The sequence below is a fragment of the Mustela putorius genome, unplaced genomic scaffold, assembly GCF_011764305.1.
Source record: "Mustela putorius furo isolate JIRA1106 unplaced genomic scaffold, ASM1176430v1.1 tig00000275_pilon_pilon_pilon, whole genome shotgun sequence".
Classification (NCBI taxonomy): domain Eukaryota; kingdom Metazoa; phylum Chordata; class Mammalia; order Carnivora; family Mustelidae; genus Mustela; species Mustela putorius.
This window is the reverse complement of record NW_025421341.1, coordinates 8,869,616-8,881,635: the sequence shown is the minus strand read 5'-3', so window position 1 is coordinate 8,881,635 and position 12,020 is coordinate 8,869,616. Positions and strand designations below refer to the sequence as shown.

The 12,020-nt window shown below is 37.9% G+C and overlaps 1 protein-coding gene across 2 annotated transcripts in view; it reads right to left on the bottom strand.

Annotated features, from left to right (window-relative positions):
- LOC101686505 (cytochrome P450 20A1) overlaps window positions 1–12,020 on the bottom strand; it is a 59,084-nt gene that overhangs the window by 40,408 nt on the left and 6,656 nt on the right. For both annotated transcript variants that reach the window (XM_045078593.1, XM_045078594.1), the window contains exons 2-4: window positions 9,884–9,933; window positions 8,985–9,151; window positions 5,807–5,949 (exon numbers count right to left, since the gene is read on the bottom strand). In XM_045078593.1, coding sequence (XP_044934528.1) covers window positions 5,807–5,949; window positions 8,985–9,151; window positions 9,884–9,933 — 360 coding nt within the window. The remainder of the gene's footprint in view (window positions 1–5,806; window positions 5,950–8,984; window positions 9,152–9,883; window positions 9,934–12,020) is intronic.

The window sequence follows — 12,020 nt, the reverse complement described above, 5'->3', positions numbered from 1 at the left end:
CTTGAGAAGTTATTGTGTCCTAAAACCTGTTGTTAGGTATTTTACATCATTGTCTCACATAATCCCCACAGCAAATTTGTAATGTAGTAAATGTTGTTAAGATGAGGAAATGGGGGGTACGTGGGTGGCTCAGTGGGTTAAGCCTCTGCCTTCGGCTCAGGACATGATCCCAGGGTCCTGGGATCGAGCCCCACATTGGGCTCTCTGCTCAGCAGGGAGCCTGCTTCCCTTCCTCTCTCTCTGCCTGCTTCTCTGCCTACTTGTGATCTCTCTTTGTCAAATAAATAAAATCTTAAAAAAAAGACGAGGAAATGTAAAGCTCACAAAAAAGCTAAGTAACACATAATCATGCAGACACTAAATGGCAGAAGCAAGATTCAAAGCTTCTTGGTCAAGCTTCACCTTCACACTATAAAATAATGCTCTTTCCAATGAGCTTCATTAAACATAGGACAAAATAAGTAACTTCCTGTGAAGCACACACATTAGAAAAAAGTAGACAGCACAATCGAAGGAGAGAGAGAGATAAGAAAATCAGTAAGTATATGCAGATTGTCACTGTAATTTAGAGAAGGTGCACAGAGAAGGGTACATCACTATACCGGGGACTAGAGGAGGAGTTAGCCAGGCTAGATGAGAAAAATGTTTCTTGAAAAAAAAAAAAAAAAAAGAGCTAGACTCATTTTTACTGAGGGTCTATTCTACACCAAGAGCCAGATATACAGACATAATTGAAATAGACCCTCCCTCCATGGAGCATACACTTTAGGACACAGACATTCAAAGAATTATCCAAAACGTAATTAACAAATTGGCAAGTGTTGTAAAGGTAAGTACAGACTGTCATGACAGCAGCTAAAAGAAGACCGATCTAGGGACAGTGGAGTGATCAGAGACAGCTTCCCTGGGGAAGTGACATTCGAACTAAGAGCTGAAAGATGAACATGCATCTACTGGGTGTGGGTGCTTAGAACTGACAATCCAAGCAATGGGAACAGGATATACAGAGGCCTTGAGATGGGAGAGAAGAAGGAATAGAACTAAAAGAAAACCAGTGTGGCTAGAATATAAGCAAGCACAAAGGAGAATGGGAAATGAGGCTGGAAAAGTAGGCAAGCTAAATCATAAATGGTCTTTTTTTTTTTTTTTAAAGATTTTATTTATTTATCAGAGAGAGAGAGAGGGGGAGAGAGCAAGCACAGGCAGACAGAATGGCAGGCAGAGGCAGAGGGAGAAGCAGGCTCCCCGCCGAGCAAGGAGCCTGATGTGGGACTCGATCCCAGGACGCTGGGATTATGACCTGAGCCGAAGGCAACTGAGCTTAACCAACTGAGCCACCCAGGCGTCCCTCATAAATGGTCTTTAAAACTGCATTAAATACGGGCACCCGAGTGGCTCAGATGGTTGAGTGTCTGCTTTTCACACAGGTCAAGATCTCCAGATCCTGGGATTGAGTCGGTGTTGGGCTCCTGGCTCAGCTGGGAGTCTGCTTCTGCCCTTGCTTGTGCTCTCTATGTCTCTGTCTCTCTCAAATGAATGAATAAAATCTTTAAAAAATAAATAAATAAATAAAACTATTTTCAATATTCAAGAGTTCATTCCAAGAGCAAAGGGAGGCCAGTGGAGGTTTTTGATCAAGGGAGAAATAAAATAAGAAATGCATTTTGAGGGGTGCCTGAGTGGCTCAGTGGGTTAAAGCCTCTGCCTTCGCCTAAGGTCATAATCCCAGGGTCCTGGGATCGAGCCCGCGTCAGGCTCTTTGCTAGGCGGGGAGCCTGCTTCCCCCGCTCTCTCTGCCTGCCTCTCTGCCTCCTTGTGATCTCAGTCTGTCAAATAAGTAAATAAAATCTTTTTAAAAAATTAAAAAATTTTAAAAAATGAAATGCATTTTGAAAATATATATTTTCAAGGGTTTTGAACCTCAAGTCCACAGATACCAAAGTGTCTATGCCTAGAATGCACGAGTTCATGAACTTGAATGAGGGAGAAAAATCTTTTTTACTAACCTCTAATTGAAATTTAGCATTTCTTTTAATTGTGAATATAGGCCCTTGGCTGTCAGCAATATAAATTTCAAGTATGTTCACATCATCTTACACTTATTTTAAAACTGTCAAAATAATGGTTTTGTCCCTCATAATATCATTAAAGTTATAGAAGTTTTGGGAGTGCCTGGGTGGCTCAGTGGGTTAGGGCCTCTGCCTTCAGCTCAGGTCATGATCCCAGGGTCCCGGGATCGGGATCGAGCCCCGCATCGGGCTCTCTGCTCGGCAGGGAGCCTGCTTCCCCCTCTCACTCTGACTGCCTCTCTGCCTACCTGTGATGTCTGTCAAATAAATAAATAAAATCTTAAAAAAAAAAAGTTATAGAAGTTTTGTACCCAACAATCCAGCAATCGTACTACAGGTATTTATCCAAAGAATACAAAAGCACGAATTCACAGGAATACATACATTCCTGATGTTTATAGGAACATTATTTATAATAGCTGAATTATGGAAACAGCCCAAGCATCCACTGGTTGATGAGTGGGTAAGATGGTATGTGTGCGTGTGTGTGTACGTGTGTGTACATACAGACATACACATACACACATATATATATGCACAATGAAGTATCACTTAGCCATAAAAAAAAGAATGAAATCTTGCCATTTGCAACCACATGGATGGATCTAGACAGTATTATGATAAGCAAAATAAATCAGAGAAAAACAAATACTACACGATTTAACTCATTTATGGAACTTAAGACACAAAATAAACGAACAAAGAGGGGGAAGAAAAAAGAGAGGTAAACCAAGAAACAGACTTATTTATTTATTTGACAGAGCACAAGCAGGGGGAATGGCAGAGGGAGAGGGAGAAGCAGGCTCCCGGTTGAGCAGGGAGCCCAATATGGGGTTCAATCCTAGGACCCCAGGACCACAACCTGAGCTGAAGGCAGACATTCAACTGACTGAGCCACTAAGCACCAAAGAAACAGACTCTTGGGGCGCCTGGGTGGCTCAGTGGGTTAAAGCCTCTGCCTTCGGCTCGGGTCATGAACCCAGGTTCCTCGGATCGAGCCCCACATCAGGCTCTCTGCTTGGCAGGGAGCCTGCTTCCCCCTCTCTCTCTGCCTGCTTGATATCTGTCAAATAAATAATAAATAAAATCTTAAAAAGAAAAAAAAGAAGCAGACTCTGAACTACAGGCACAAACTGATGGTTACCAGAAAGGAGGTGGGAGGGGGATCTAGGAGCACACTTGCTGTGATGCGCACCGGGCGATGTAAGAACTGCTGAGTCACTATACTGTACACCTGAACCTAGTATTACACTATATGTTAACTAACTAGAATTTTAAAAAAAATTAAACAGAATTAACAGAATCCATTAAACGTAAAAAAAAAATAAATTAATTAAAATTATGGAAAGTTTGGAAGCACTGCTGGATCTTGTTATTTATTTATTTGCTTGAGAGAGAGAGAGAGAGAGAGCAAAAGAGATCCCAGAGGGGAAGAAGCAGACTCACCACAGGGCAAGGAGTCCGATGCAGGGCTTGATCCCAGGAAGGACCCTGAGATCAGGACCTGAGCCAACAGCCGCTTAACTGACTGAGCCAGCCAGGCACCCTGGATCTCGTTATTTAATGCATTAATAATGATACACGTATATTAAAATACTCCAAGTTTTTAAAAAATAATATTTTTGTATTTATATTGTTTTCCTTTATAGTCACACATTTTAAAATGTTCTCAGAAGGAATCTACAGGTTTTGCCAAAACTACAAGGGGTACGTGTCCTAAAAAAGAAATTGAGAATCCCTGTAGAGGACAGAAAACCGAGTAGGGGAGAAGGGCAGAGAGAAGGTAGCAAGATACACTATCAAGGTAAGCCTATGGAAGCTTAAACTAGGATGTGGCCATGCTGAGAGACAGAAGTAGACCAATTTGAAAGACCAATTTGAAAGATATTTGGAAGGTAAATTTGACATCAGAGACTCTTTCCAAATGTATTTATCAAAAATACTTAGTGCTATAAAAATGCTTATAGTAAAATGGCAAATAAAAATGCCAGATCTGGGGCGCCTGACTGGCTAAGTCGGTGGAGCATCTAACTCTTGATGTCAGGGTTTTAAGTTCAAGCCCCATGTTGGATGTACAGATTACTTAAAAATTAAATCTTAAAAAAAAAAAAAGTTCAGAGTCTATAACTATCCATATAGTATGATGCTGACTAAAGTTCTACTGTGTAGAGAAAACACTAAAATGATAGGAAGGATTTTAAGACGTTAAACATGGTTATAGCTGAGTAATGGATACCATTAAAATTGTTCATTTTTTTCCTTAGGACTTTCCTAAATATTTCCATATCTTGTAAAATGACTATCAGAAAAAAGTAAGCATAATTTTAGTTATTTCTGGAAAAATTTTAATGACATGAGAAAATGTTTGTGATTTTTTTTAAAGATTTATTTATTTTTAGAGAAAGAGAGAACGAGAGGATGAGCAGTGGGAGGGGCAGAGGGAGAGGGAGGGGCGATCCTCAAGCAGACTCCTCACTCAGTGTGGAGCCCAAGGCAGAGCTTGATCCCAGAACTCTGAGATCATGACCTGAGCAGAAATCAGGAGTCAGATGCTTAAGCAAATGAGCCACCCAGGTGCTCCATGAGATGTTTTATAAAATTGTACATACAGTATGATGTTTTCCACACATACATCTACAGTGAAATTATGGATGATTTCTTGAAAGTTCGACTTTCCATGTTTTCTACCGCCACCATTTATTAATAATTCCACAAATGGATAGAGTTTTGAACAGAAGAAAGGATTCTTTAAGATTTAAAATGAGAGGTAAGAACAAAAGATTGAGATGGATAGAGTTTGTTGGTGGGGAAACAGGATACTGGGGGAGCTTACAGGTAAGGGACTCTGGTCTCAGCGAAGCTGGAGGCAAGCAAAGAGGTCGTCAGGACTGGCAATACTAGAGTAAGGGTGAAGATCTGGAACAGTCCTACTGGGACACAGAGAACTGTCAGGTAGCACACAGGGCTCAGCTAAGAATCTTTAGGGTCAAAAGGAAAATAATATGGATTAGTATTGTTCTCAAACTTTGTATATCATTTGTGGAACGAACTTTCTTTCTTTGACAGAGAGAGAGAAAGAGAGCAAGCACAAGTAGGCAGAAAGGCACGTGGGGGTGGGGAGCAGGCTCCCCACTGAGCAGAGAGCCCGATGTGGGATTTGATTCCAGGACCCTGAGATCATGACTGAGCTGAAGGCAGAGGCTTAACCCACTGAGCCACCCAGGTGTCCCATTAGTGGAACGTCTTAAAAAAAGTCAGGTCCCTCTCCCAGTATGACTCAGTTTGTATATGCAAATGCCCAGTAATCACATCACTCCAACTTACACAGGAGTACAGGTGTTTAGATTTCTGTTGTTTGTTTTGTTTCAGAATTTCAGAAGAATAAAAATCACCTTGGAGAGACAAGTAAGAGGGGGGCCTGGCTGGCTCAGTCAGTTGAGGATCTGAGTCTTGACTTAGGCTCAGGTCATGAGCTCAGGGTTGTCCGATCAAGCTTGGCAGGGGAAACCCACGCTCAGCAGGGAGTCTGCTTGAGACTCTCCCTCTCCTGCTGCCTCTCCCCTTGCCATGCATGCTCATTCTCTCTCTCTCTCCCACTAAAATAAACAAATAAATCTTTAAAAATAAATAAAGAGAGAGAGACAAGGAAAAAAGTACCAAGGGGAGACACACTAATAGTCAAAAATATACTATTATCTGTATTGTAGAATTCTGGGCCAAATTTCTTATCACCTTACCTTAAGCAGGAGAGCAAAATTACTCTGCAGAGACTTAGTCACACCACTTTCATATAATTTTTTCCTTGTGTGGTTTTCACTTACATTTGCAACACCAGAGTGATACCTTAATAATGACTTAAGCATGGTTTCAAAAGGGTCCGCTGAAACAGACAAATTAAACATTTGTGCGTCAAAGTAGTGACTCAGAAAACAAAACTGTAACAATAAAAACCCCAGCAGTAAAACAAACACATCAGGGAGGCAGGGCGGCAGCGGACAGCATGGCAACTTTTTCCCAACTCCTCTCATATCTTTCCTAGATATGAACAGTTCAAGAGGCAGTAAGAATTGGCAAGAATACCATATCCTGACTGGCAATTCTACTATAAATCATTAATACTTAACATAAGTTTTCTACCTACATGAAAACAGTATCTTTGACTTTATTAAAAGCTCATTCCACTGATGTTAAAGGAAAATTGTTGTAATGGTCATATATTATGGTTAAAATTATTTAGCTGAGTTCAGAAACGTTTTCCTTCTTCACTTAATTTTTAAGTATTTCTTTAATGACTATATTGTTTTCATACAAAAAATACATTGTCATTATAAACAATTAAAACAGTAAAATAAAAAGAATATAAAATTCATCTAAATTTCGCCACAGAGATTCCACTGAACATTTTCAAGATTGTTTTTTATAGCTGTTAACATTACTTAACGGAGACAGACAAAACACATGTCAGATTTTGTAAAGAATACAAGCCCTTCTTTCAGAGCACTACCAGGTCATTAGTGTGGTCATTTAAATAATGTTTACATGCCTCCCCTACTCCTCCAATTACACTATGAACCCCACAGAAGCAGAGACCGTGTCTGGTTTCACTCATGTGTAGAAAACTTGATGATGAAGAGCACAAACTCAGACCACACTGCCTACCTTCGAGTCCTAGCTCCATCACTAATTAGCTGAGCAACCTTGCATCAATGACTTACCCTCTTTGTATCTCCATTTTCACTAATATCTATTTCATTGGGTTGTTCTAAGGATTAAATGAGATAATATGTATAAATGGCTTATAACCAGTGTTGGCATATAGTAGGCTATAACAGATATTGGTGAACAAAATAAAATAAATTTATGTCATCATATTAAAGCCTGAATATGTTTTTTTATTCAGCCACTGAAAAATGTTTAGGAGTGCCTGGGTGGCTCAGTTGGTTAAGCATCTACCTTCACCTTGGGTCATGATCCCAGAGTCCTGGGATCTAGCCCCACATCAGGCTCCCTGCTTGGTGGGGAGCCTGCTTCTCCCTCTCCTGTTCTCCCTGCTTGTTCTCTCTCTGTCAAAAAAGTAAAATCTTTAAAAAAAAAAAAAAAGAAGAAGAAGGAAAAAGAAAAACATCTAAGTCTGCTTCAAAAATTTTTAAATTAATATATAATGTCTTGTTTGCTTCAGGGGTACAGGTCTATGAATCATCAGTCTTATACTACTCACAGCACTCACCACAGCACATGCCCTCCCCAATGTCTATAACCCAGCGACCCTATCCCTCCTGCCACCCCCCAGCAACCCTCAGTTTATTTTGTGAGATTGAGAGTCTCTTATGGTTTGTCTCCCTTCTGATCACATATTGTTTCATTTTTTTCCCTCCCTACCCCCTACAACCCCCCTGCTCTGCCTCTCAAATTCCTTGTATCAGTGAGATCATATGACAATTGTCTTTCTCTGATTGACTTATTTCACTTAGCATGATACCCTCTAGTTCCATCCACATCATTGCAAATGGCAAAATTTCATTTCTTTTTATGGCTGCATAGTATTCCATTGTATGTGTGTGTATATATATATACACACACACACACACATATACACACCACATCTATCTTCTTTATCCATTTATCTGTTGATGAACATCTAGGCTCTTTCTCAAATTTTTATTGTAAATAATACTAATACATCTTTTCTCATTTACATGAATATCAATTTATATTATTTACATGAATATTTATATTTATGTAATTTATATTATTTACATGAATATCAATTTATAACTTCCTTATGGTATCACTGCTAAGCCAAAGATCCTATCAACGTCCTCTCCCAAGTTTATAAAATAATTATATTCAGTGTTTCTCCATCCCCTCATCAACAATGAGTTTTGCCAATATTTTTCATCTATTCCATTCAGATAGGTAAAACTCTCATTTTTATTTGCATCCCACTAATTATTAGTGAATCTGAAATCTTCATTTGCTTACTGGCCATTTTTATTTCTTCTTTCTTAATTACCTTGTTTTTGCCCATTTTTCTACAACTGCATTTTATTTTTATTTTCTCACTAGTTTTTATTTACTTTATATATAATGGGTGGTAAATAGTTTCCCCATATCTCTTTTAAACTTCTTCATGGCACCTTTTATTTTAGAGAAATACAGTAACCAATTATTACACAGCATGTGTAGTAATATGTGGCCAACACTCACCTCTCTCTTTTTCATCCTTTTTTAAGGTGTTCTTTTGTACTGAAATTTCTCATTTTTATGCAGACAGTTTTACCTGTCTTGTGCTTGATGTCCTAGATTTCATGTTATGGTAAGAAAAGGTTTATCAACACCCAACCCCAATTTAATACCTAACCATGTTTTCTCCTAATACTTTCAGGACTTCACATTTTAATTGCCTGGAATTCATTTTGATGTAAAGAGTAAGGCAGGGATGCAGATTTATTTTTCCCCAATAACTAACCAGTTTTCCCAAACCATAAAATGCTCTCTTTATCATGTATCCTTGGTTTATCTACTGGACTACCTACTCTATTTCATCAATCTGTCTAGTCTTACAAGATTCTTTAAATTAATCTAAGTTTATAGCACATTGCTTTGCTCTGCCTGATAGTATAAGTATTCCCCTCATTAATATTCTTTTCTAGATGTTTCCTACAGAAGCACCCTGGAACTATTTAAAAAAAAAAAAATCCTGTTGGAATTTACATTGGGATTCTACTGCATATACCTATAAATTGAAGGAAAAAAATAATTATTTTACAGTACTTTGCCTTAAATGAGATAAGAACCTTAGCATAATGCCTAGCACATAATATAAAGCAGTCAATAAATGTTATCTTTTCTTACCCTTCATTTACAGATGTTTATTCTTAAGAGATAAGGATCAACCAATCAGATTAAACTTACATGTCTTATTGGGGTTGATATGCTGCTTCAGTACCTCAACGGTGCCCAAACTAACCACAAGGCGCCTGCCAAACCAGAAGGAGACCACAGGCCCGTATCTCTCATGCAAATTAACCAGGAACTCGTGCAAACTTCCACTATTCACAATATCTGGAAGATTACCATCCCTGAGAAAAGAGCAACATTTGACAAAACAACTTGGAAAAATAAGAAGTTTAACTTGGAAAAGCCAGAAAAACAATAGTTGACTCTGAATTAACTGTGTCAATAGATGAGAGCAGAGGTGCATGAAATGCAAATTACCAAGCTGCTTGGACATATTTAGATCTGGATTTGTCTGATATTTTGAGAATTTGTAACAGTTGAAGCCAAGTAAAGATACACAAGGAACATCTGCTCAGACAATAGAAAATGACCCAATTTCTGCAACATCTCATTCTGAGAAAGCAATGAACATCATCCTAGGCTAATTTAAATCATCAACCAGCTATGGCATTCTTTTCTTCTTACCTTCTATCTTATCTTTCTATTTTTAATACTCTCTGGCTAGAGAAAGTGAAAAAATATTTTTTAAGATTTGTGTTTTAACCATTTTCTAATTAATTAATTAATTAATTTATAAGTAACCTCTACATGCAACATGGGGCTCGAACTCATGACCCTGAGATCAAGAGCTGGATGCTCTACTGACTGAACCAGCCAGAAACCACAAAAGCAATTAAAGTTTTTGATTTATACAGTCCTCCTTTCTGTTAATAAAGTTCAGGTTGTATGCCCAGCGATAAATTTAGAGTACACAAAGGAATTAAATAATCTGTGTAATCTAAAAATAGGTTTTAGTTTTGATACCAAAAATTAAGAGTTAATTCTATTGATTTCCCAGAAAAGTAACTACTCACTTCTCTTCAGTTGGAGTAATCCCCGGGATTCCTGCAGCTTGTCTAGAAGCCTTAAGGAGAAATTAAGAAATAGTTTAGTATAATGATTTGGTATTTAATACATAATTTAGTATATGATATATAACCATATATCCCATAAGTCAGATGTTTTGCCAAGACATCCACAGGACCCTAAGTGATGGCTTTCCATCTTGGCTGAATCTCAAGAATTCTTTCTATATTAAAATACAAAAAATGGGTGTGTATTTAAAAGAATAATCTTTTTGTTTTAAAGATTTTTTTTTAATTTATTTCTTTGACAGACAGAGATCACAAGTAGGCAGAGAGGCAGGCAGAGAGAGAGGAGAGAGAGGAGGAAGCAGCCTCCACACTGAGCAGAGAGCCTGATGCGGGGATCGATCCCAGAACCCTGGGACCATGACCTGAGCCAAAGGCAGAGGCTTTAACACACTGAGCCACCCAGGTGGCCCTAAAAGAATAATCTTAATACCCTTCCTGTGTCAATTAAATTAACAAGTTTGAAAAATTTAATGTCCATTCTAATCAACAAATACATAATTAAGCACTTTTAAACATTGTTTTCCTGAGTCTATATATGATCCCATCTGTCTTAGTTTTAAAAAAAAGCCATGCTTACAACAGACTCCTTCCTAAAACAGTTCTTTTTCTAGTTTAAGAATTTACCAAAATACAATATGATCTTCATCTTTTGCTTTAATGTAGCCATTACTGTGAGGGTCTGATAGTCAGTGAGGTGTGTGGCATACAAACAAGTTAACAAAATAATTTACAGCAAATTGTTCAAGTAACAACCTCTAAGAAATGAACTGGGGGAAAGTTTGGGGAATTTTAGTATTTTACAATTTTGTACCGGGTTTACAGTTGCTTTGTTTTGGGATCAGTGTTATTTTTTATGTAATTTTATGACAGTCATATTATTCTCTTTTTTTAAAACATTTTTTTGAATATTTTATTTATTTATCTGAGAGAGAGACACAGCGAGAGAGGGAACACAAGCAGGGGGAGTGAGAGAAGGAGAAGCAGGTTCCCCACTGAGCAGGGAGCCCGATGTGGGGCGATGCGGGGCTCGATCTCAGGACGCTGGGATCATGACCCGAGCCGAAGGCAGATGCTTAATGACTGAGCCACCCAGGCACCCCAACAGTCATATTATTCTTATAATTGTAAGATTTTTTACAAGATAATTTTAAATAAATATTTACTCCAGAATCAATTCTGAATTTTGTCAGTGATTTTGATTAATACTAATCAGAGTTTACCTATCTGACATTCTGCCCTTTTCTACCTAATTAACATTATAAAAGTAAATGAACAGTGTTTCTTTATTTGAACACTTTTTACAAATATTTTAATGAAAGGAAAATATTTATTTTTTTAAATTTTAATTCCAGTATCCTTAACATACAGTGTTACATTAGTTTCAGGTGTACAACATAGTGATTCAACATTTTTTTTTTTTTAAGATTTATTTGAGAGAGAAAGAGGGGGCACCGCATGCATGCGCACAAAGGAGAAGAGGGGAGGGAGAGAGTCTCAAGCAGACTCCACACTGATCAGGCAGCCTGATTTGGGGCTCCATCTCACAACCCTGAGATCATGACCTGAGCCAAAACGAAGAGTCAGACACTTAAGCAATGGCTACACTCAGGCGATTCAAGATACTTGAACATTTAAAGGCTAAACTATGTACCATCATGTAGCTGAAATCGCTTAATCATTTTCCTACTACACTGCTACTAAACATCTGACAGTTTCTTTTCTTTCTTTTGTTTTTTTTCATTAATATAAGTAGTTCTAGAAAAATCTTTGTACGACTTTACTTTTTTCCTCCTTTGGGGTAGGTATGCCAAAAGAGAAATACTAGATTGACTGGTATTAATTGAAGAGTTTTACTCTTTCCGCTAAATACTACAAGAACGCTATCTAGATACCAGTATGTGTAACTTGTATTTAACTGATAACAGTTAAATCCACACTGTATTTTGTCCCACAGTCTCATCAATGATAGAACCTTGTCAAGTTTAATATAAATAGAAGGGAAAAGGATGGAAAGAAATCCATAATTAGAAAGATATAAAGTCAGCAGTAGAAAAAAAAAAAAACCCTACCTTTTTTT